Genomic DNA, 26247 nt, shown 5'->3' on the forward strand with positions numbered 1-26247 from the left:
AAAAAAAAAAAAAAAAAAAAAAAAAAAAAGAAAAGAAAATAAAAAAAGACAAAGAGGGACATTATATAATGATAAGTGACTAGTCCAACAGGAAAATATTACAATTCTAAATATATATGCACCTAACACTAGAGTTCCCAGATTTATACAACAATTACTACTAGTCCTAAGAAATGATTATAGATGTTAATGCAATAGTAGTTGGGGACCTTAATACTCCACTGACAGCACTAGACAAGTCATTAAGACAGAAAGTCAACAAAGAAACAATGGACTTAAACTATACCCACAAACAAATGGACTTAACAGATATTTACAGAACATTCTACCCAACAACTACAGAATGTACATTCTATTCATCGGCACATGGAACATTCTCCAAGATAGACCATATGATAGACCACAAAACAAGTCTCAACAAATATAAGAAAATTGAAATTATAGCAAGTACTCTCTTAGACCACAGAATAAAATTGGAAATTATCTCCAAAAGGAACCCTCAAAACCATCCAAATACATGGAAATTAAATAACCTCTACTGAATGACTATTGGGTCAACAATGAAATCAAGATGGAAACTGAAACATTCTTTGAACTGAACAATAATAGTGACACAACCTATCAAAACCTTGGATACAGCAAAGGTGGTGCTAAGAGGAAAGTTCATAGCATTAAAAGACTGAAAGAGCACAAATAGACCCTCTAAGGTCACACACTCCAAGCAGCCAGAGACACAAGAACAAACCAAACCCAAACCCAGCAGAAGAAAAGAAATAACCAAGATCAGAGCAGAACTAAATAAAATGAAAACAACAACAACAAAAATACAAAAGATAAATGAAAGAAAAATCGGGTTCTTTGAAAAGACGTATAAAATTGATAGACCATTAGAAAGATTAACCAAGAAAAGAGAGAAGATCCAAATACATTCAATTAGAAATAAAATGGGAGATATTACAACTGATACCACAGAAACACAAAAGATTACTAAAAGCTACTAAGGACACCTTTATGCACATAAACTAGAAAACCTAAAAGAGTTGGATAAATTCCTGGAAATATACAACCATCCTAGATTAAACAAGGAAGATATAGGATCTCTGAACAGACAAATAACAAGTAGTGAGATTGACATGGTTATGGAAAAACTGCCAACAAAAAAAGTTCAGGACCAGACACACTCACAGATTCCATCAGACATTCAAAAAAGAATTGGTACCAATCCTATTGACACTATTCTGAATGACACAAAAAGAGGGATCCTCCCTAAACCATTGTATGAAGCCAGTATCACCCTAACACCCAAACCAGGGAAGGACATAACAGAAAAAGAAAACTACAGACTGATATCCCTGATGAACATAGGTGCAAAAATCCTCAACAAAATACTAGTGAATCAAATCCAATAGCATATCAAAAAGATAATCCACCATGATCAAGTGGGTTTCATACCAGGAATGCAGGGATGGTTTAACATATATATGTCAATACATGATACACCACATAAACAGAACTTTAAAAAAAAATCACATGATCATCTCGATAGACACAGAAAAAGCATTTGACAAAATCCAGCATCCCTCTATGATTAAAACCAACCCTAAGCAAAATCAGCATACAAGGGACATAACTTAAGGTTATAAAAGCCACCTATGACAAACGTACAGCCAATATTATACTGAATGGGGAAAAGTTGAAAGCATTCCTCCTGAGAACTTTCCAACAAAAAGTTCCTGAGAACATTTGTTGGAATGCTCCTCCTGAGCAGCATTCCAACAAAACAAGGATGCCCACTTTCACCACTTCTATTCAACACAGTACTCAAAGTCCTAGCAAGGGAAATCAGACAAGAGAAAAAAATAAAGGGCATCTAAATAAGTAAAGAAGAAGTCAAACTGTCACTATTTGCTGATGGTATGACTGTATACTTAGAAAACCCTAAAGACTCATCCAAAAAGCACCTAGAACTGCTAAATGAATTCAGTGAAGTTTCAGGAGACAAAATTAATGTACACAAATCAGTAGCTCTGCTATACACCAACAGTGACCAAGCTGAGAATCAAATCAAGAACTCAACTCCTTTCACGACAGCTGCAAAAAAATACTTAGGAATATAGTGAACCAAGGAGGTGAAAGACCTCTACAAAGAAATCTACAAAACACTGCTGAAAGAAATCATAGATGACACAAACAAATGGAAACACATCCCATGCCCATGGATGGACAAAATCAATATTGTGAAAATGGCCATACTGCCAAAGGCAATCTACAAATTCAATGCGATTCCCATCAAAATACCACCATCATTCTTCACGTAACTAGAAAAACCAATCCTAAAATTAATATTTGGAACCAAAAAAGAGCCCGCATAGCCAAAGCATTACTAAGCAAAAAAAAATCTGGAGGCATCTCATTACCCAACTTCAAACTATAATATAAAGCCATAGTCACCAAAACAGCATGGTATAAAAATCAGGCACATAGAACCACGGAACAAAATAGAGAACCCAGAAATAAAGCCAAATACTTACAGCCAACTGATCTTTGACAAAGTAAACAAAAATATAAAGTGGGGAAAGGACATCCTAGTCAAGAAATGGTGCTGGGGTGGTTGGCAAGCCACATGTGGAAGAATGAAACTGGATCCTGATCTCTCAGACTTATACAAAAATAACTCAAGATGGATCAAAGACTTAAACAAATCTAAGACGTGAAACCACAAAGATGCTAGAAGATAACACGGAAAAACCTTTCTAGACATTGGCTTGGGCAAAGGCTTCATGACCAAGAACCCAAAAGCAAATGCAACAAAAACAAAGATAAATAGATGGGACTTAATTAAACTAAAAAGTTTCTGAATAGCAAAATAAATAATCAGCAGAGTTAACACCCCACAGAGTGGGAGAAAATCTTCACAATCTATACATCTGACAAAGGACTAATATCCAGAATCTACAAGGAACTCAAACAAATCAGCAAGAAAAAACAATCCCATCAAAAAGTGGGCTGAGGAGATGAACAGACAGTTCTCAAAAGAAGATATACAAATGGTTAACCAGCATATGGAAAAATGATCAACATCACTAATGATCAGAGAAATGCAAATCAAAACCACAATGCGATACCACCTCACTCCTGCAACAATGGCCATAATAAAAAAAAAAAAATAGATGTTGGTGTGGATGTGGCAAAAAGGGAACACTTTTATACTGTTGGTAGGAATGTAAACTAGTACAACCACTATGGAAAACACTGTAGAGATTCCTTAACTAAAAGTAGATCTACTGGTTGATCCAGCAATCCCACTACTAGGTATTTACTCAGAGGAAAAAAAATCACTATATGAATAAGATATTTGCACACGTTTATAGCTGCACAATTCACAATTGCAAAATTATGGAACCAGATGCCCATTAGTCAATGAGTGGATAAAGAAAATGTGGTATATATATACCATGGAACACCACTCAGCCAGAAAAAGAAACAAAATAATAGCATTTGCAGCAACCTGGATGGAATTGGAGATTATGATTCTAAGTGAAGTAACTCAGGAATGGAAAACCAAACATTGTATGTTCTCACTCGTATGTGGGAGCTAAGCTATGAGGATGCAAAGGCTTAAGAATGATACATTGGACTTTGGGAACTTGGGGGAAAGAGCAGGGGGTGGCAAGAGATAAAAGACTACAGGTTAGGTACAGTGTACACTCCTTGGGTGGTGGGTGAACCAAAATCACAGAAATCGCCATTAAAGGACTTATTCATGTAACCAAACCCCACTTCTTCCCCCAAAACCGATTGAATTAAAAAAAATGGGCCAAAGGCCTTAACAACCAGTTCACCAAAGAAAATATTAAGAAGGCAAATAAGCACATGAGAAGATGTTCCACATCATATGGTCATCAGGGAAATGCAAATTAAAATAACAATGAGACAGAACTAGACACACAGTAGAATGACCCAAATCCAAAATACTGACAAAACTAAGTCCTGACAAGGATATGGAACAACAGGAACTCTCATTCATTGCTGGTAGGAATACAAAATAGAGCCACTTCAGAAGACAGTTTGGTAGTTTCTTACAAAACTAAACATTGTCTTGCTGTTTGACCAAGAATTAATTGTCCAAACGTGGAAGCAACCAAGATTTTCAGTGAATGGATGAATAAACTGTGGTACATCTGAACAATGAAATACTATTCAGCATTAAAAAGAAATGAGCTATCAAGCTGTAAAAAGACAAAGAGGAACTTAAAATGTGTATTACCAAGTGAAAGTATCGAATCTGAAAAGGCTACATACTATATGATTACAACTATATAACATTTGGGAAAATGCAAAATGATGGAGGCAGTGAAAAGATCAATTGTTTCCAGGGGTTAATGGAAAGGGAGGGATGAAAAAGAGGGATAGGCAGAACACAGAGGATTTCCGGGGCTGTGAAACTACTCTGTATACTACTACAAGGATGGATCCATGTCATTATAATCTGTCTAAATCCATAGAATGTACACCACCAAGAATGAACCCTAATGTAAATGATGGACTTTGGGTTATTATGATGTGTCAATGTAGGTTCATCAATTATAACAACTGTACCCCTGTGGTGAGGGAATGTTGATAATGGAGAGGCTATGCATGTGTGATGTATGGGGGAAGGGGGCATGTGGGAAATCTGTACCTTTCTCTCAATTTTACCGTGAACCTGAAACTGCAGTAAAAAATAAAATTTAAAAAAAAAACAAACTTCAAATGTTATTGTTATTCAAATTTTATATTAATCAAATAGAGCTTTAGACTACTTTAGCAGAAGGTATCTAGCTCTCTTCCCAAAAGTATTGTTCTTAATCTCCTAATTGGACTAAAAAATATAGAAAACATCTAAGCCAGATCCTCACTGTTTCCTGTGTATTAATTTCACCTGCTCAACTTGACTGTGAACATCTAGAGGTTTTTCTGCATTCTGCAAAGCACTGCACAGACTTGAGGAACCGGCACAATGAACACTGATCTCCACACAGTAGTGTTAGATGTAACAAGGATAAAAGCAGCCAAAGTATTGACAAGATAAGCAACAGCTATGTTTTAAGGCAATGAATTAAAAATATATACCAGAATTCACATAGTGATTTCTCAATTTGATATTCTTTTAGGGTGAAATAAAGAAAAGCATATAAATCTTTTAAAGAAATATATGCTAAATTAACAAAAATCTCAATGAAAAAGAGGTAGCCTTCACATGCAATCTGTAAGCCCCCAATAGACAATATTTAAGAACATCTTAAACTTTTTTGAGGAAAGATAATATTTAATCTTAATGTATCTAAATTCTAAACACACTACCCCTAAAACATTAAGTACCTCTACTATTACAGAAAGAAGGGACTATATATTTTGAGGGAAGAGGTTTCTTTAATGAAGAAATTCTGACAGAGGGGCAAGAACCTAGGTAATGGCCAGGTAGAATGGCAAGCCTCAAGAGATGGTACCTTCTGACTCATGAAGTGGGCATGGGCCCTGTGGCTGAGGAAAAAAGACCCCAGAATGAGAATGGGCATGAGACAGTCTTTGGAACCAGGGTCGTTCTCTTTTAAAGGTAAAGTTATCTAGTTACTTTCTATGTTTCTACTATATTGAACACTTACATCCTTCCGTCCCTCTTCCCTTCCCCTTTCCTTTCCCTTTTCCTTCTCCTTTCCTTTTTTTCTTTTCTCTTCCTTTATTCCTCTTCTTTTTCCTTTCCTTTCCTGAGATAGGGTCTCACGCTGTTGCCCCACTGTAGTACAGCGGTGCAATCATAGCTCACTGCAACTATGATAGAGTGGGGAGCCCAACTCCTGGGCTCAAGTAATCCTTCCACCTCCGCCTACTGAGTAGCTGGAACTACAGGTGTGTGCCATCATGCTCTGCTAATGTTTAAAGTTTTTGTGGAGACAGGGTCTCCCTGTGTTGTCCAGGCTGGTCTTGAACTCTTGGCCTCAAGTGATCCTCCCACCTCTGTCTCCCAAAGCATGAGGATTACAGGCATGAGCCACCATGCTCAGCCAATGCTTATATATTTTTATGAACACATTAGTCAGGTAGAATTATATATCTCATACTTTTTAGTTTTTTATACAATTTAAGAAAATGGTAGGCCAGGTGCCATGGCTCATGCCTGTAATCCAGCACTCTAGGAGACTAAGGTGGGCAGATTGCTTGAGCTCAGGAGTTCAAGACCAGCCTGGGAAATATGGAGAAACCTGGTCTCTACTAAAAAACACAAAAATTATCCAGGCATGGTGGTGTGCACATGTAGTCCCAGCTACCTGAGGGGCTGAGTGGGGAAGATCACCTGAGCCTGCGATGTGGAGGCTGCAGTGAGTTATGATTACGCCACTGCACTCCCACTCCAGCGGGGGTGACAGAGCGAGACCCTGTCTCACAAAAAAAAAAAGAAAAGAAAAGAAAAGAAAAAGAAAGGAAGGAAGGAAGGAAGGAAGGAAGGAAGGAAGGAAGGAAGGAAGGAAGGAAGGAAGGGAGTAATTATTGTCCTGAAATATCAAAAGACCAGGCAGTTGATAGAAATAAGGACAAAATAAAAACACCAGAAGGCAAAGCATCCTTTGAACATGCTCTAACACCTCATCTCCCTTCAAATAGTAATTGTATAATAATGCTCCCATAACTACAACTACAATGTGCCAGGCACAATTCTAAATACTTCATGTGTAATAACTCGTAACTTTTCCATGAAGTAGGGACTATTATTTTCTCCATTTTACAGATGAGGAAACTGAACAAAGTGATTGATACATCAATTTAAATAACTATTAAACTGTCAAAAAGGCATTTATTTGATCATACACTGTAGAGTCTTATGAAGAGTAGGAACTTGAATTAGGTTTCTACTGTAACATAGCCTAGGTTTCTTCATGAGCAGAGAAGTGACTATGGCATACTGCCTCATTTAATACTAATACAAATGCTGTAACTAAATAGATTATATGGTGATCTACATTGATGAAAATGTCTGAAATAATCTTGTCAATCATTCAATAATAAAGTTATTCTAGGTATACAGATATGACTAAAATCATATTGATAATTCTTAACCATCATACAGTCTTACTATTGGTAGCTATCTATGGGACAAGCCAAAAGCTAATCACATATGTTCATGTAAAAAAAGATTTTGGTAGACTAGTGGACTTTGCATTTTAACCGAGAATATTGTTAGTCAATCATGTCATCCACTTTTTTTGTACAGAAACATAATTCTAACTTGACAACCTTATATTATAAAATCAAAGTCACAAAATTCCAAAGTAAGATACACCATTTAATTACGATTTCTGAAAAGTAGTCCCAGCTTGGACAAAGCTTAAATTTAAAAGTAAGAGGAGAGAGCAAATTTCTACTTAAAAAGAATAATTTCTCTTTCTGGGTTTATTGCACTGGACCTCCTAGTTTGTCAACAAACTGCCTCTTTAATTTTTAACCATAATTCCAAAAATTATGGAAAAAAGAAGATGCAAGATTATAATAAAGCATCTGGTTCTGGTTCTTCTTTATAATATCTAAGATTACCTTGATATCCAGTGGAAGTGTGAGCCACCGGACTCCAGGGAGGTTGTCTAAAAGTACTGCACTGGAAGCATCGTACTGCTGAGCACTGGGACTGGCGCTGGAATGCAGTTTCGCAGGCTGAAGTGCTCTTTGAAAGAACAAGTTAAAAAAATGATCCAAACGAGGAACATTCTCAATCTGGCAAAAGGCACTGGAGAAATAAGAGCTGTAAGTTAGAACAACATATGGAAATGGTGGTCATTTTTTGTGTGCTCCTAAGGGAACTGGATCTTTCCCAACTACATAGGCTATCTTCCTCACTCCTCTCCTTTAATAGAATTGCTGCTAGAATGTTACTGACGGATTGTGTAAAGAAATTCACCCTGTCCATACTTTTTACCCTAAAACTTACTTTCAAATGTATCGAGTAGATGGTTCTATGGAAGAACCACAGGGCTAACACAAGTGACATATCTATAACAGAAAGGGCTGAAACACCCTTTTTGTAAAAAAGGTAGGTTGTTCTTACCTCTGACTATCTCTCAACCATTTACAACTCCTGAAATCTTTCAGGCAATGTGGAATGATAAAGAGATTTTGAACTTTGTAATAGAACAGATGTGGCATATCACAGCACTTTGTAGGTAGCTATCAAAGGCAAATCACCTAACCTCTCTCTAACTTTGGTTTCCAACTCTGTAAAAATAGGTTTAATGCAATCTAACTCATATGCAGAATGCCTAGAACATAACAAGCATAAGTTCTTGTTATGCTTATTATTTACTGGTAAACAGTAAGTACATAATAAGCATAAGTTATTTCCTCCCCTTGTTACTACTGAAGGTATAACATTAAAGAACTCAAAAAACAAAATGACAGAAAAAACCAAAATACTTGGTTTTAGCCATATAAAAGTAACACAGCACTGACTGCAAGCATTTATTGGAACAGCTCACTGAATGACAAAATAGCAGGTACATATGCTATTGGAGTATCAAAATAATATTTGCTGATTCATCCAACAAATATTTGAGTGACTACTACATTCCAGGCACTATTCTCATTGCTGGAGTTATGGCAGTAAAAATATCAAGACAAAAGACAATGAGCTCCCATGAAGCTTATGTTCTAATGGAGAAACACAGCAAATGAACAAATGGTAAAAAACATGAATTCGTGTAAAGGACTATGCAGAAAATAGCACAATGTGAATGGGTGGTGTGACAGGTTGGCTATTTTAAGTTGAATGGTTGGAGAAGAAAGGCCATTTGAGCTGATATTCCAATGTCAGGAAGATCCAGCAGGAAGAAAAAGTACAAAAGCCCTGGGGTGGGGAAAATCTTTGCCAGGGTGTTTGCACCCTGAGCAAAGGAGCAGAGGAGGCATGTGTGCTTTGATATCTGAAGTCAGAGGGGTAGGTAGGAGCCAGATAATAATGTAGAAAGATCACTCTAACTGCTATATGAAAATTAGTTCAAGTGGCAAGATTGAAGGGAAGGAGACCAGTTAGGAGGCTACTGAAGTATGTGAGAGATAGCAGTGGCTGGACAGGGCAATAGTAAAGATAAAGAGAAACAGACACATTGGAGATTTTGAAGACAGACTGATCAGGACTTGCTGATGAATTAGTTGGGAATGGTGAAGGAAATTGTTATAGCTTTAATTTGGTCACAACATTAAACTGTTAGTATATAGTTAGTTTTCTGTGGCTCATAGAGGATTAACCAGCTCACAACATTAAAAAGATAATTAAGTCTCTACACTTTTTGGTCTTTTTGTAATTTTTCACAATTGGCCCTTACTATCTTTCATAATCAGAAAAAAGTTGTTACAAAAAATTATTACAAAATGTCTATTAATAACATCCTGGATTCACTGTGCTTCTTGGTTTTAAGACCTCAATGGATCTTCATATTTATTATTGTAGTTTGCTCTTTAAATTCTCCTTTTTTTTTTGAGATGGAGTGTCACTCTGTCGCCCCGGCTGGAGTGCAGTGGCCGGATCTCAGCTCACTGCAAGCTCCGCCTCTCGGGTTTATGCCATTCTCCTGCCTCAGCCTCCCGAGTAGCTGGGACTACAGGCGCCAGCCACCTCGCCCGGCTAGCTTTTTGTATTTTCTAGTAGAGACGGGGTTTCACCGTGTTAGCCAGGATGGTCTTGAACTCCTGACCTCGTGATCCGCCCGTCTTGGCCTCCCAAAGTGCTGGGATTACAGGCTTGAGCCACCACGCCCGGCCTGTAGTTTGCTCTTTAAATTCTCACTTGAAGTAGAAAAGAGTTAAATTTGCTGCTATCAAAAAGATACTTTCACTATCAATGGAAGATAAATTTCAAGATGAAAGAGAAATTAAGTCCCTCTGTCCCCAGTCTACTCTAATGGAATTTGCAGGACAACTCCAATGGACTATTTTCATGTATGAAACTCATTGCAAAATTTAATCTTTGATAATCTCTGGTTTTATGAAAACAGAAAGCTTTAATTAGGGCAAAATATGGCAAAGTTTGCCTCTCTTGAGTAAATTTAAAGAGGCAGTTCATAACCACATTCTTACTCTTCATTGGTTAAAAATTTCCTTGCTAGTAAAAGGTAAAAGCACTATTTATGGATGCCCAGCTCTTTGTAGCTCACTCATTTGGAAAATATTGGTAAGTAATTAAGTTTGACAGGGATGTGCCTCCTCAGTTGTTCTTCTAGAGAACACTGCACTGCAAACTAGATAATTTTCCCAGATGACACAATCACAGAAAATTCCTTCATGATGTTGTGAGAACAATGAGAACAAAGATCCACTATAGATAAACAGAGAGCTGATATCACTATGGTTTGGAAAAATGTATAAACTGCCTTTGGATTTTTGTATTGATATACTCCTAAGGCTTTAAACACAAAGATACCATTTTAGCCCTCAGAAATACAAAAACAAAAGTCACTATGAGAAAAATCGATTTCCCATACCCAGTTTTGTGTGCTCAAATGTTAAATGTTACCTCAAATTTCTGCCTTCAGATCAAGAAGGTTAAAAAAGCAAGAAGCAGAAAAATATGCACAGCAGCACACTTTTATTAAAAAGGGAATATATTTTTATTATATAGAAAAATATATGGAAGGACACAAACAAAACCAGTCAATACTGTCTCTACTGTATGTCTTTTTAAAATAATACTGCATAAATTTTTTACTAAAGATTTTTTTTTTGAGAAAGAAGCATCATATTTCAGGATAGGGAATTTAATGGTCTTACAAGCAAAGAAAAACACAAAAATATATTTTGGGTCTTTCTCTTTTCTGTATCTGTTATGAAGAAATACTCTTACATTTCACCCTACAGAAATATATCAAATCAGAACACAGTTGGGGTTATGTCACTAATTCACTAAGAAATTTCACTAAAGTCATATATGAGACCAAAAACGAAAAAAAAAAAAAAAAAAGGAATCAAATGAAAAACTGCCTACTGTTGTAACATAAAAGCCAGTAATAAGAGATGAGAAAATAAGAAGAGGAAGGAGAAAAAGAAGGAGGTGGAAGAATAAGGAAAGAGAAAGGAGGAAGGAAGAGGAGAAGGAAAAGGAAGGAAGAGGAGGAGGAAAGAGGGAAGGAGGAGAAAGAGGAGACAAATAACTAACCTGTCAAGTAAGAAATGGTCTGAAATGCAAAAGGTGACTTAGAATCATGTAATTAAAACTTGAGATTCAATTTGAAGAAGTACTTACCTATCTAAAGAACCATACATAAATTTTAAGGTTTGGACGACATTTTCTATCATATTCCTTAGCCGAGGAAGAGGAACTCTAAAAAAGCAAAATTACACATATTAATTTACAGCATAATCAAATGACATTTATCTAAAAGAAGCAGATCATCCTTGAATTTTACACAAACGGAATGTGAAAAGTGTATGTGTCAACTCTGAGTAAAGCTGTATAAAATGGTCGCTTTCAATGACCATTGATCACTTTATTCTAGATTTAGTTCCAGCATGAATCTAACAGGGACTTTATAACACCATTTATTTGCAAATCATGTAACTCTTTCTACAGTTCAGTTTCTTCATCTGTAAAATGAGGCCAATAGTCACCAAGCCCTTCTCAGATTGATTTTGAGGATTAAATGAAATTAATGCAAATAAACTAGTTTTTACAAGACCTGGGCCCACAAAAAGAAATGCTAAATTCTTGACACTTTTTAGTATTACCCACATATCAACTGGGCCTCCAAATCCTGTGACAAAAACACACTCTTAATTGAAATGGAGAATGGGAAGAAAGTAGGAGAAAGGAAATAAAGAAATGGACTTATATTTTCTCATTGAAGCCTGATAAGAATTTTATAAGGTAGCTCTTATTATTTCCATTATGCCAGTGAGTAAACAGAAGTCCAAGAAGTTACATAATTTCTGCAAGGGTAGAAAGGGAGTAGAGCCTGCTGGTGAGCACTCATCTTCTTAGACCCGAAGTTATTCTCTCACTACCACACACTGTCCTCCTGGTTAGGTTTCCGCTATTCACTGCAGCCATCACAGGAATGTGATCTTCCCATCTGAAAACACATGTCCCTCAATCATGTGCCCCACCCTAAATTCTGTGGACAGCACTTTTCTCACCCTGCTTATAAAAGGCACAGAGGTGAGGAGGGAAACACGCAGTCTATGGCACTGAAATGGACGAGGAGAAAATCCCAGGGCTTTCAGTTCAATTACAAAGCACGTGCAAAATGTTGGTGATATGAAGACATGTAAGTTGACACTGAAGAGGTGCTTGTGCGTGATCTCTCAATACTCTATTTCCAAGTTTGAATAAATGAGAATAATACTACCTATCTTTTAGTTATGTGAAATGAGATGGAAGGGGAAAATAATCTGGAACAGAAGGTTGGTGTGAGCATTTAAGAGAAGGGTAAAGAGATGGCTCAAGCTTACTTTTCAGTGGAAGCTCAGAAAAGAGAATAAAGGGGATCTTCAAATTAATTCTAACTTATCAAGCCAAGTTCTTTAGGATAGGAATGACATAAATATTTAGGGAAGATGGCCTCCCTTCCCCCACCCTGATTAATAAAGATTAAGAAACTGGCTACAGCATACCTCATGTGGCACAACCTTGGTCCAGAGTTCAGCAGTGACAGTCCTTTGTTGGCTTCAAGATACAACCTCACCTGGAAACTGTCTCTGCTTAGCTGCTTCGGCTGGTGTTATCAGAGTGTGGTTGAACAGCCTTTGCTCAGTTCCTTAGCCAGGTCTGCCTTTCCTCTCTCTAACTGCCTATGCTACCTTTATCTCACCACTGTATTTTCTTTCTTCTCTTTTGCCTTTTGGGCTGATACAAAAGTCTTAAAGAGACATGTTTTACTCTGCTGCTACATCCTAAATCATCTCATTCTGGATGTTCTCCTATCCTTGTAAACCCAAAATTTATTTCTTTTCTTTTCTTTTCTTTTTTTTTTTTTTGAGACATTGTCTTGCTCTGTCACTCAGGCTGGAGTATAGTGGCAGCATCACAGCTAACTGCAACCTCCACCTCCAAGGCCCAAGCAATCCTCCCACCTCAGCCTCCCAAGTAGCTGGGACTACAGATGCATGCCACCGTGCCTGGCTAATTTTTGCACTTTCTGTAGAGACAGGGTTTCACCATGTTACCTATGCTGGTCTTGAACTCCTGAGCTCAAGAAATCCACCAGCCTTGGTCTCCCAAAGTGCTAGGAGGTGTGAGCCACTGCCTGGCTGTAGACCCATACTTTCTAAACAACTCTTTTGTTCCTCATAATCCAAACCCACAGGGCAGTCTCTGAGAAGGGTTCAGTATCCTATTTTAGACAGAAAAACACACATTTTTCTCTTGTGTGGCTGGTTAAAGAGTGCCCTCATCTAGTATATGTCACAGCGCCATTATCCCCCATGTTAAAAGATTTGAACCCCACATTTATGATAGATTATATTTCTTTCTGTTCAAAATTAAAGTTACCTTCAAAATATAATCATTTTGATATTTTTCACTGTAGCCATCTTTGGAATTCCTGTTGTGATGGTAAAATAGGTCCACAAATTCTTTGATACTCTTCCCCTCAAGAAGTGAGGCTTAATTCCTCTCCCCATGAGTGTGGGCTGAGCTTAGTAACTCAATTCTAACAAACAGAATTGTGGAAATGACAAATATTGTGGAAATGGCAGTGTATCACTTCTAAAGTTAAGACATAAAAGGTCTTGTAGCATCCCCCTCTTTCTGTGTTTTGGCTTGCCACTTTGGAGGAAGCCAGTTGACATGTTATGAGGATACCTAAGCAGCTACATAGAGGTCCATGTGGCAAGAAACTAGGCTTCCTATCAATGGCCATGTGTATAAGCCACTTTGGAAGCAGATTCTCCAGCTCCAGTTAAAGCCTTCAGATAAATCTATCCCTGGGTAACACTGGATTGTAACCTCAAGAAAAGATCTTGAGGCAGAACTACCTGCTAGGTTACTCCTGGATTCCTGAACCACAAAAATACCTCTGTGTTAATAAATGTTTACTATTTAAGTTTAAATTACCCCATGTTTTGGGGAACGATTTGTTACACAGCAATAAAAAATGAATACACTGCTATATAATGAAGGAAATCTGGTTAACAAAATCATTAGTAATAAAAAATAGTCATATTCACGTTCAGATTGGCTAGATAATGCATCTTTCTGGTACATCTTTTTCTTTCTTGGGAGGCTTGAAGCAACACCAAGAGAAAATTTATCTCAACTGGTATTCTCTCAAGTTGTATCCATCACATATTATAGTATTTGCTTTGATATTTGATTCCTATTTTGTAGACCATATGCTATGATTCTACAGACCAAAGGGGAAAACTAAAATGTGTTTAATTACTTAATAAAAGTTGTCTGAATACCTTTTAAAGTAGGCAAAAGTCTAAATTACAAGTTTTAAAAACCTTTGAACAGGAACATAACACTATTATAATAGTAGTTAAGTTCATCTCCTTGGGGCCATTCTCCATACTTGTAGTCTATTTCTCCCTTGATTTTCAATGTCCTATGACATTAGGTAATCAATGTTGTAAAAAGAATTCAGACAGACCCTCAATCAATTTCCAATCCTGCCTCTTGTTGACTATGCGAGCTTTGGCAAGTTATTGAACCCTCTTTTGATTTTACTTTCCTCATATACAAAATGGAGCCAGTAATCACTAAGTATGTCTGGAAGTGATTTTGAAGATTAAATGAGTTTAATAAATGTAAAGTTTATTAAATAATAAATTTAATATTTATTAAATATTAAATGCAGTCCCTGGAGCACAAGGTCAGTTTATTATAAATGTCAATCCTGCTTTTACCTCCAACTATTAAATGTATACTTCAAAATACTCACAAAAAAGTTAAGAGGGAGACCATGATAATATACAATGTACCATTAGAGAAGTCACTTTAGAGTTACATATACCTTATTTTGTCAAAGATGCTCAAATTAGGGCAAAATACCCTTCTGCTGACCCTTAATTCTCCAAAATCTGGTCCAACAGTAAAAAACTGTAAATGTGCAAAATCCAAATCACAATATTGTCAAAAATTTTAGCAGAGGCAGAGCTCATCTCTCAGCCACCTCTCTACTGACCACAAAAGAAGCAAGTGTATTGACAGCCCCACCCTTACGAACTGGCCCAGCTGAGGCTCCATGGCACCTTTCTGCATTATTCATACCAAATGAACACAGGTAACTATTTTACTAGCGCAATAGATCTTTAAACTGTAAAACTGTTCAAGGAGTTTGTCTTTTGACAAAGATGTAATAATTTTAACAAAAGAAACGTAATATTATTTTGAAATGATTTTAAGGTAAGCAAAAACCTCAACTTACTCTTCAGAAGGCAGGCCAATTAGCAACAACTTGTCAGATTCTTTCCAATAAGCCACGTGAATTTGTTTTCCATTTAAAAGGAGGGATGAGCTAAGAAACAATAAATTCAAAATAAGATAAAAATATCTTTAAATATCATAAAATTATAATTCATAAAAGATTGCATATGGTATGATTTAAGAACTGCATACTTAATAAGTAGATTCCTTTTCATACACCTGTCACACAAAAAACGCAAGGAATTATATGACAGTAAAAATATACTGCAACATATTAAAAAAAAAAAACAACAGAAAACTCTAGGCCAGGCTGGGTGTGGTGGCTCACACCTATGATCCCAGCACTTTGGAAGACCAAGGCAGGTGGATCTCTTGAAGTCACGAGTTCGAGAACAGCCTGGTCAACATTGCAAAACCCTATCTCTACTAAACACACAAAAGACAGCCTGGTGTGGTGGTACATGCCTGTGATCCTGGCTACTCGGGAGGCTGAGGTACAAGAAGTGCTTCAACCTGGGAGGCGGACGTTGCAGTGAGCTGAGATAGTGCCACTGCACTCCAGCCTAGGTGACACAGTGAGACTATGTCTCAAAAAGAGAAAAAAGAAAACTCTAGGCCAAACAAAAGTAGACCCATTATAGAAAAAAAAAAAAAAGTTGAAATTCTCTTGCTAACATTAAGCATAATATAAATTTTTTTTCCAAAAGAAAGCTTCAAAACTGGTGCAGTGGATCATACCTATAATCCCAGCGCTTAAGGGAAGCTAAAGTGGGAAGATCACTTAAGCCCAGAAGTTTGAGACCACCCTGGGGAACAAAGTAAGACCCCATTTCTAAAAATAATAATAATAATAATAATAAAATTAGCTGGGCATAGTGGAGCGGTCCCACTCCACTACTTGGGATGGGGACTGAGATGGGAGGATCACTTGAGGCTGGGAGGTCAAGGCTGTGGTGAGCCATGATTGCACTCCAGCATGGGTGACAAAGCTACTTGGGATGGGGACTGAGATGGGAGGATCACTTGAGGCTGGGAGGTCAAGGCTGTGGTGAGCCATGATTGCACTCCAGCATGGGTGACAAAGCGAGGCCCTGTCTCAATTTAAAAAAAAAAAAAAAAAGAAAGCTTCATCTCAGTTGGTTAATTTAACAAATATTTTGTGACTGCCTATTTATGAAGATGATTTGCTAAAGAAAGGAAGATGTAGTCCCAGCTGAGATGACAATCAGTATGGGACACAAATATATAAACATGTAACCAAAATGTAAGTCAGATTTAAATGTGTTCTCAAGGAAACTTTTGGGGTGATGAATATATTCATTGTGTTGATAGTTTCAGGGTATACACCTAAGTGAAAACTAATCAAACTGTACATTTTACATATGTTCAGTTTACTTCATTATACTTCAGTGAAGTTTTAAAAATTTAAATATGTTCTAAAAAGAGATACAATAACGAACTACGATAATATAGAGAACTTTGTGTAGAATTTTAAATATAAATTATTAAATGAATTTTTCCGCACAGAACATTACTTTTGTCTTAATACATTTTAGAAATGCATACACTTTTAGACAAATATTAGACTCATGTAGTATACTAATATTACTATAGTTTAAAAAGTGTGTATGCAACAAAAGATACACACATTGCTAAGGAACCCCTAAAATAATTTTCATATTTATTACCTTCTCAAAAAAAAAGTTTTTCTAGCTGTATTTATTGCTTTCCACATTTAACCCATATCTCATGGTTAATAACAAAATCTAAATATTAGGTAAAATAACATCTATTCTTTATAGTAGAAAAAACGAAGGCAAAAAAAAACCAAAAAACAAAAAACAAACAAAAAAAAAAACAAAAAAAAAAAACCCCAAAACACTGCACAGAGAAACTTAAATTTTCTTTCTAATAAGACTGTAAAGGAGGAATGCACACCTTATGCTAAATGAAATGCATCTCCTATGCTAAATGAAGGAAGCCAGTCACAAATAGCCACACATTATATGATTCCATTCATATGTAATGTCCAGAACAGGGATATCTATAGGAATGGAAAGTAGATTAGCAGTTGCCTAGGGGTTGGGCTGGCTGAGCTAAAGGGTATAGGATTTCTTTCTGAGGTGAGAAAAATGTTTTAAAATTGACTTTGATGAGGGTTGCGCAAATCTGTGAATACACCAAAAAGCATTTACTTGTATACTTTAAAATTTATTATTTGTATATATTTAGGGGGTACAAGTACAGTTTTAATAGACGGATATTGCATGGTGGTGAAGTCTGGGCTTTTAGTGTAACCATCACCTGAGGAGTGTACATTATATCCATTAAGTAGTTTCTCATTTCTGACTCCCCTCCCGCCCTTCAAAATTTCCAGTGTCTGTTATTTTACACTCTACGTCCATGTGAACACATTATTTATCCCCCATTTATAAGTGAGAATATGTAATATTTGACTTTCTGTTTGAGTTGTGTCACTTAAGATAATGGCCTCCAGTTCAATCTACTTTGCAGCAAATGACATGATTTCATTCTCTGTTATTTATTCCATTTACTTATTTAACTTATTCCATTTATTTATTTGTTCTTTTTTATTTCATCGTATATACATACACCACATTTTCTTTATCTAGTCATCTGTTGATGGATGCTTAGATTGATTCCATTATCTTTGCTATTGTGAATAGCACTCATAAATATATGAGTGCAGGTATCTTTTTGATATAATGATTTCTTTTCTTTGGGTATATACCCAGTCATGGGGTTACTGGATCAAATTGTAGTTCTATGTTTAGTTTTCTGAGCAATCTCCATACTGTTTTCTGTAGAGGCTGTATCCATTTACAATTCCACCAGCATTGTATAAGCATTCCCTTCTCTCTGCATCCTCACCAGCATCTGTTATTTTTTGACCTTTTAATAACAGCTATTCTGACTGGTGTAAGATGTTATCTCATTGTGCTTTTAATTTGCACTTCTCTGATGATTAGTGATAAGCACTTTTTCATATGCACATTATCCATTTGTATGTCTTCTCTTAAAAAATGTCTGTTCATGTCCTTTGCCCACTTTTTAATGGGGTTATTGGCTGTTTTCTTGTTGAGTTGAGTTCGCTATATAGATTCTGGATATTAGTCACCTGGTGGATGTGCAATCTGCAAATATTTTCTCTCATTCTGAAGGCTATCTATTGACTCTGTACTATTTCTTTTGCTGTGTAGAAACTTTTCAGTTTAATTAAGTCCTACTTATCTATTTTTTGGTTTTGTTGCATTTGCTTTTGAGGTCTTACTCATGAATTATTTGCCTAGGCCAATATCCAGAAGAGTTTTTCCTAGGTTTTCTTCTAGTATTTTTATAGTGTCAGGAATTACACTTAAGTCTTTAATCTAACTTGAGTTCATTTTTGTATATGGTGACAGAGATGGGTTCAGTTTCATTCTTTTGCATATGGCTATCCAACTTTCCCAGCACCATTTATTGAATAGGGTATACTTTCCCCAGTATATATTTTTGTCAACTTTGTCAAAGATCAATTGGCTAGAGGCATGTGGCTTTATTTCTGTTTCTCTATTCTGTTCCATTGATCTATGTGTCTATTTTTATACCAGTACCATGCTGTTTTGGGCTACTATAGCCCTATAGTATAATTTGAAATCAGGTGATGTGGTGCCTCTAAGTTTTGTTCTTTTTGCTGAGGACTGCTTTGGCTATTCAGGCTCTTTTTTGGTTCCATATCAATTTTAGGATTACACATGCACTTCAAATGGGTGAACTGTATCACTTATGTACTATATCTCAATAAAGATGTTTAAAAAATAAAAAGAGGCCTGCAATATGCTTTTATGAACCCAAATTTATAAACTAAATAGAGCCTCTAGTACTACTGTATTGAAAATAAACTAACAGTTTGTATATACAATATATTAAAGTCACATAGTTAAACATGACTTTCAATTAGTTAAAAAATAAAATTCTTCTTTCTATTGCTTTATAGATTCTACCTCTTTTAAAATCATAGAAATGTCATTTCTACCTGAATATGGGGAAAAAAAAAGTTAAAGGCTAGAAAATCCAATTTGATATTTTCTCAGTATCATGGAGGCTGTTGAAATTTGAGATAAAATTTTTTTTGTAAAGTCTAAAATTGCTGAATATTAAAGAAGAAAAATTGTTTATAATTCTTAGATTTATTTTATGGAAAAAAACCACAAACCTAAAAGCTTTGAGCCTCTTCTTCCCATAAATTAACTATGGCATTTCAATGTCAGGGCTTAATAAATCAATGGAATGGGTATTTGACTCTATAATTGACTATATTAAGAGTTTTAAATATAAAATTATTTGACCTCAATTGGATGAATGATGCTCATCCATCACTGAGTATCTACACTGATGATGAATGCATCTGTCCTATTTGTCTATTTTTGGTTTTGTTGCATTTGCTTTTGAGGTCTTAGTCATGAATTATTTGCCTAGACCAATGTACAGAAACATTTTTCCTAGGTTTTCCTCTAGCATTTTTATAGTGTCAAGTCTTACTTTTAAGCCTTTAACCTAAAGCAAGTTAGATTAAAGGGACAAATGGGAGCTAAATAATGTGTACACATGGACATAGAGTGTGGAATAACAGACACTGGAGAGTTTTAAGGGTGGAAGGGTAGGAAAATTCACTGATTATGAATAGCCCTCCTAAAGAACTTCTGCAGTTTTCTATCATTTTTGTAAGAACAGAGTATGTCCTAACTATATGACCAATTTTGGTGTTCAGTCATTCTTGCCAATTCTGTTTGCCACAAAGGTATTGCCTAGGAAGTTAACAATCAAGATAGAAACATGAAAAAGCTGAGATTCATAATTATGCCATGCTTAAAAGATACACCTTCATGAAGAAATAATAAATATAGACCCAACTGTTATTTAAAATGTGCCAAAACGCCCAGATCTACAGCTGTGTTGAGAATCTACACTTCAAATAGATGATTGGTAGAAATAACTTAGATGAAGCAAAAATCTGCAGACATTCTGCAGATCTCGTTATCTATAATGTATAGATATGTACATGTATATACATAGATTATAGACTATCATGTATATAATACATATATTGTAGATACAAGTATACTTGTATAACAGATACTTGTTTCAGCATTTTATTTGTCAGGGTGAAATAAAAGAACTTGAAAAAAACAGAATTAAAGCCAAATAAAAATTATTACCTAGTAACTTGTGTCCCAGTTACGTTTTCCAGCATGTCACAGAGTGTGAGAAAAATCCCTCTCACACTTTTAAGTTTCTGAGATGCTTCAGACATTGGATAATGATAAAGAATTTCCTGCTGTTAAATGAAACAAATGATCAAACCACCCAATTTTCTAACCAGTACCTTTGTCAGGGAAAGTTCAAACTTTGTATTAAGAAAAGAACAAAAAATGAATCCTTTCAGCTTCAGTGGGAGTTTTGTTCAAACACAAGGGGAGAACTATGCTTGGAATTTTAACACATTAACTAGCATGTAAAATACTACACTTGAAAATAAGTTGGAGACTGCCAAAATTAGTCATAACAACAAATAATATACTAAGTAGGATACTAATTAATTTAAATTACAATTCATTTAAAATAGTTTCAAACTTTAATCTCTTTAATAATAATTTGTAATACTAATATTTTATTATATTTTGTTAATAGTATACAGTTATTCTCATCCCTGTGGTTACACAGCTACATAGGTACCACAAGTAACTATTAGGAGTCTTTAAATTTATTTACTTTTATACTACTTTTTTAAAAGACAATATTCAACATTTTTGGTGAAATCATTAAATCCAAGCCAAGACAGCAATTAAACTTACAAAGTGAGAATACAGAACTAAATTATAATATAGATAATAAGAAAAAAGTGTCACAATATTATAAAATCTTATCTGTCAAATTTGAAACACTGTGTATGCCACAAACTAATCTGAATTCAAACTTTAAAAGAGCATATTTTATTTTAAAACATGGAAAATACTACATGTATAAGATAATTCACAAAATGTCTTATGTTTTTCTATTTTCAAGAAGAGCATGTCTCAGGAAACAGTTTTTATAAAATAAAATGACAAATTTCAAAATCAGGATGTGGACTGTCTTAATACTGTCATACAAAGAGATGAACCATTCTGTACCTAATTTTTTGTTGTTACTTAAAGCAACATTTATTTCTCTCACAAGGAAAATTAAAAGCAGGCAAAATGAAAATGTTAAGATAGAAACCATGAAGAATTCAGAGTGGCTTCCAGTTGCCCTGTTTAATGACTGTATCCATAAATATTAATATTGCCACTATTGAAAACCCAAGCTCCTTAAATAGCATCATATATTTTCTCTGGTTCACTATCTCTCTAAAGAGTATTACATATCTTGCTGTGGTCTCACTATACAATAAATAATTACATGATATAGTCTCCATGTAAGCACATTCAATATATGCAAATTGCTATAGAATATGCTGGTCAAATACACTCTGCCTAACAACTAAAATTTTATTGCAGTAATTCTAATGTAAAAAAGTTACAAAACATTATTTTATATCTAGAAATTAAGTTAAATATCAGTTAAGAGCTTCTGTTGTCTACTTAACAGATTTAAATCTTGGCCAATAAATAATTTTATTGTATTTAGCCAAAATACCATACACTACTTTAAACAAAAAAAAAACCCATATACTCTTTGAATAGTTTTTCGAAATCTCCAAGCTTATGGTCTTTACATTTTGAAATCTTGTAACTTAAAGAAGATAAGATTTTATCAAATATGTAACTCACAGAAAACCTTGTGACAGGTAAATGACCTTATGAGATTTTATTATAAATTAAGCCATACCAGTCAAAAAAGGTCGTTTGAGAAAGTCTCTATTCCAGTCATAAAAGCCTCACTATTAAAGACCTGGCAAGCTCTACGGTTCTTAACCAATTTAATTAGCTGCATTTTTAAGCACTTGTTAGTAGCATGCATTTGCAGCAGCTTCCACTCTGTTCAATAAGAATAAAAGCCTCTCTTAATTACAATGTTGATACAGGGCTGGCAACAGACAGAAACCTGTTCTTTTGAGAAACATCTACACACTTTCCCATGGAAAGAAAGGCAAGAATGACAAAAGGTCTTAGCAGTATCTTACTCCAAAATGACTTAGAAGATTCAGGATGTTATCGTCCCGGAAATTTGTTGTATGTTTTATATAACAAATGCTTAAATATTTCATTTGTTTTAAAAATATAAAGGATCAGTACTACACACAAGAAATCAGAATTATTAACTCTAGGTCTGTATGTATTTTTCAGAACACAGAAATAACAAAAATGTGTTTAAGTAAATTCCTTCTTTGCCATTTTGATTATTCACTAAATTTTGATATATGAAGCAACACAAGGAAATGAATCCTTTTGGATAAAATAGCTTTAGCATTGAGAACACAGACTCGAAGGATTTCAAAAAGAAAGAGATACAGATTAGTTAAAAACCTTTTAAATCTCACTTCTGTGGAAAGCATTATGTTTGACTAGATGCTGAGAGACCCTTTTGTTGTAAAACCAGATCCATGGCCAGAACATACTTGTCAAATTGCTGACATGCAAGAAGCAGAGAGGTTTCCAAGGACAACCTTCCAACCTCCTCCATTATTGCAGAGCAAGTTAGGGCCTCTGCTGGGAGTGTTGAGTGGTGGGCAGAAGGACAGAAGCAGGCCTGTCCTGAGGGCTGATTCCCATGACAGCTTCCGTTAGGACACTGAGTACTGGGCTAGGAACAAGGTAGGTGAGCTGAGCCTAGAACCACTTTGTTAAGACCATACCCTCAAGTAAGACTGAAATATGCTAGGTCAGTGGCAAAAGCAGAAGAAACAAATTATCTCTGGAGGACAGCATCCCCTCATTAGAACGACAAGACTCCCAAAGATAACATCAAGCAATAAGTTTAGTCAAAGACCCCAAGGACATAAGAAGGCAAGCCATTGCAAGTGAAAACCTTGTGGCACGTGAGAATCCTCTCAGGACTAGAGCTTGTAGAATGGGCAGATACAGAATAGAGTATAGAGTCTACAAGTTTAGAGTTACAAAGATGAGCAAGCAACAAAAGACCACCAGGAATATCATGGCAGATTTGAAATGATGATTAAACACTTTTCAGAAACTTCTAAAAATAAATATGTAATTGTTTAAATACAAAACACAATGGAGAGATTAAACAACAGTTGGGGCATAGAAGAAGTAAAAAGCTGAACAAACACTAGAAAAGGCACATTCCTTACAAAGGAATCATAGACCGACAGTAGACTTCTTAAGAGCAATAATGGAGGTCAAAAGACAAAGGGATACTATCTTCAAATAGATTAGAGAAAATAACTATCTACCTAGGTGGCACAAGCAACTTACGTATTCACTTGATCTTCTTCCTGGCCACACAGGAAGGCTACATTTCTTACTTCCTTGCATATGGATAGACCATGTGACTAATTCTACTCAGTGGAACATGAGCAGAAATGATGTTACTTCTTTCAAGTCAGGTCTCCAAAATGTCCCATGTGATACTGTCTGCCTTCTCTCTTCTCTCATTGGTCAATCAGATGCAAAGGATCTAACAGAGGACTCCTAAGCCCTTGGGAATAATACGAACACTAGAAGAAAGGCTGGAGTCACTGAGCCACATGACCAGGAATAGTTAAATGAAATGAGATCTAAACTTTCATCATGTTAAGCCACTGAGACATTAGGATTGTTTGTTATAGCAAGTAGCCTACCCAAATGAATACAATCTAGAATTATCAAGCTACCTTTCAAGAAGAGGTAAAAGAAGCCATCATCAGATAAATAACAACAAAAAGAATTGATCACCAACACACTTTCACTAAAAAGACATGTTTAAAATATATGTTTTAGGAAGAAAATAATGATCCAATAAGGACAGTTTCCGATGTAAGAGGATGATGAATAAAGAAAATATGAGGCACAATTGTAAATTTAAGCTAGGTAAAGCTGTATGAAATATATAATATTTATATTACAAACAAACATACAAATATATAATATATAATTATATTTATACATTTTATAATACATCATTTATATATTGTATAATATATACTTAATTTATAAATTTTATGGTGTATAAAATGTTATAATAAGTAGTAGTTATAATTATAGATGATGGAGAAAAGAGAGCACTAAAATATTGATGACAATAGCACATAAGTAAAGAGAAGGGTAACTGAAGCTAAGGTGTATTAAGGGGTTTGAGTTATTTGAAAAGGGGTTAAAATAGTGTTTCACTTTAGAATCTGTTAAGACAAATATCATGATAAAATTTTAACTGTAATCATTTAAAAAACAGAAAAGAGTATATAGCAAAAATAATGATACAAGCAACCAAAAATAGATAAGAAAAATACCACAGAAAAAGCAGTTCCAGTAGAAATTTTCAAAGAAGGTTGCAGAAATGAATTCAAATATATCAGTAATCTCTATAAATGGATCCACTGAGTTTGTTAGAAGAGAGAGACTGCCAGATTGGAAATAGGCTGTGTGTAAAAGACACGTCACATACAGAAAGACATGGACTGAGAAAAAGAAAGAAAAAAATTCAAATACTTATAAAATAAAGCTGTATGATATTAAATATTATTTTTTAAAATGTTAATGTTAAAAAAGGACTTTAAGACAGAAACAAACTAGGGTGGAGAGGATCATATCATGAGGTCAAAAAGTTCAGTTCTCCAGGAAGATTTAATAATTCTAAACATTAATGTACCTAACAAAATTGTCTCAAAATATATAAAGCACAAATATTTAGAACTGGAGGGAGAAATGGACAAATCCTCATCAGAGGGGGAGGGGGAGATTTCTGTATCTTTCTTTTTTTTTTTTTTTTTTTTTGAGATGGAGTCTTGCTCTGTCGCCCGGCCTGGAGTGCAGTAGCCCGATCTCAGCTCACTGCAAGCTCCGCCTCCCGAGTTCATGCCATTCTCCTGCCTCAGCCTCCCGAGTAGCTGGGACTACAGGCGCCCACCACCTCGCCCGGCTAGTTTTTGTATTTTAGTAGAGACGGGGTTTCACCGTGTTAGCCAGGATGGTCTCGATCTCCTGACCTCGTGATCCGCCCGTCTCGGCCTCCCAAAGTGCTGGGATTACAGGCTTGAGCCACCGCGCCCGGCTTCTATATCTTTCTTAATTATGAATAGGCAAGGCAGACAAGAAACCAATAAAAGATAAAACTTGAACAAAACAATTAACAGCCTCAAAACATTGATGTTGAAAGGTAACCTGGTATCAAAGAAAGGGCACAAAATTTGGAAACACTTCAGCTTAAATAGAAATTGTCAGTTACTAGCTATGTGAACTTAAACATTGTACTTATCTTTACTAGGATTATTTCCTTTACCTGCAAATAAAAATACCCAATATCTGATATTATGCTAGACAAAAAGTAGGTGTTCAATAAACATTGAAAATGAATTTAAAAAATGTGTAAAACATAAAAACTATTGACAACCTATGTAAGAAAGTTAATGCTACATCCCCCTGCATTAAAAGCTATTAACAGAAGGAGGGAATTGACTGTAACAGGGCACAGAGGAAATTTTTTGAAGTGATAAAAATGTCCCATATCATAATTGTGATACTGCTTACAAAAGTATAATATATTTGTCAAAACTCATCAAATTGTACACTTAAAATTGTTGAATTTTATTATGTATACGTAATACTTCAATGAAACATATCAAAAAGAGCTAAAAAGACCTTAGCTTCTAAGTTAAAAGATACTGCAACAATACCTTCCTCTTTTTTCTTTTCCTACAGAAATAACTGAATAATTTGTTTTCA

At 35.4% G+C, this 26247-nt stretch overlaps 1 protein-coding gene across 1 annotated transcript in view; it reads right to left on the reverse strand.

Annotated features, from left to right (window-relative positions):
* The window catches only part of INTU (inturned planar cell polarity protein), a 90681-nt gene that overhangs the window by 27082 nt on the left and 37352 nt on the right, over positions 1-26247 (reverse strand). The window contains exons 5-8 of the mRNA XM_023217614.3: positions 20605-20723; positions 15387-15476; positions 11264-11341; positions 7570-7759 (exon numbers count right to left, since the gene is read on the reverse strand). Of these exons, the coding sequence (XP_023073382.2) occupies positions 7570-7759; positions 11264-11341; positions 15387-15476; positions 20605-20723 (477 nt within the window). The remainder of the gene's footprint in view (positions 1-7569; positions 7760-11263; positions 11342-15386; positions 15477-20604; positions 20724-26247) is intronic.

Source organism: Piliocolobus tephrosceles, chromosome 3 (assembly GCF_002776525.5).
Source record: "Piliocolobus tephrosceles isolate RC106 chromosome 3, ASM277652v3, whole genome shotgun sequence".
Classification (NCBI taxonomy): Eukaryota; Metazoa; Chordata; class Mammalia; order Primates; family Cercopithecidae; genus Piliocolobus; species Piliocolobus tephrosceles.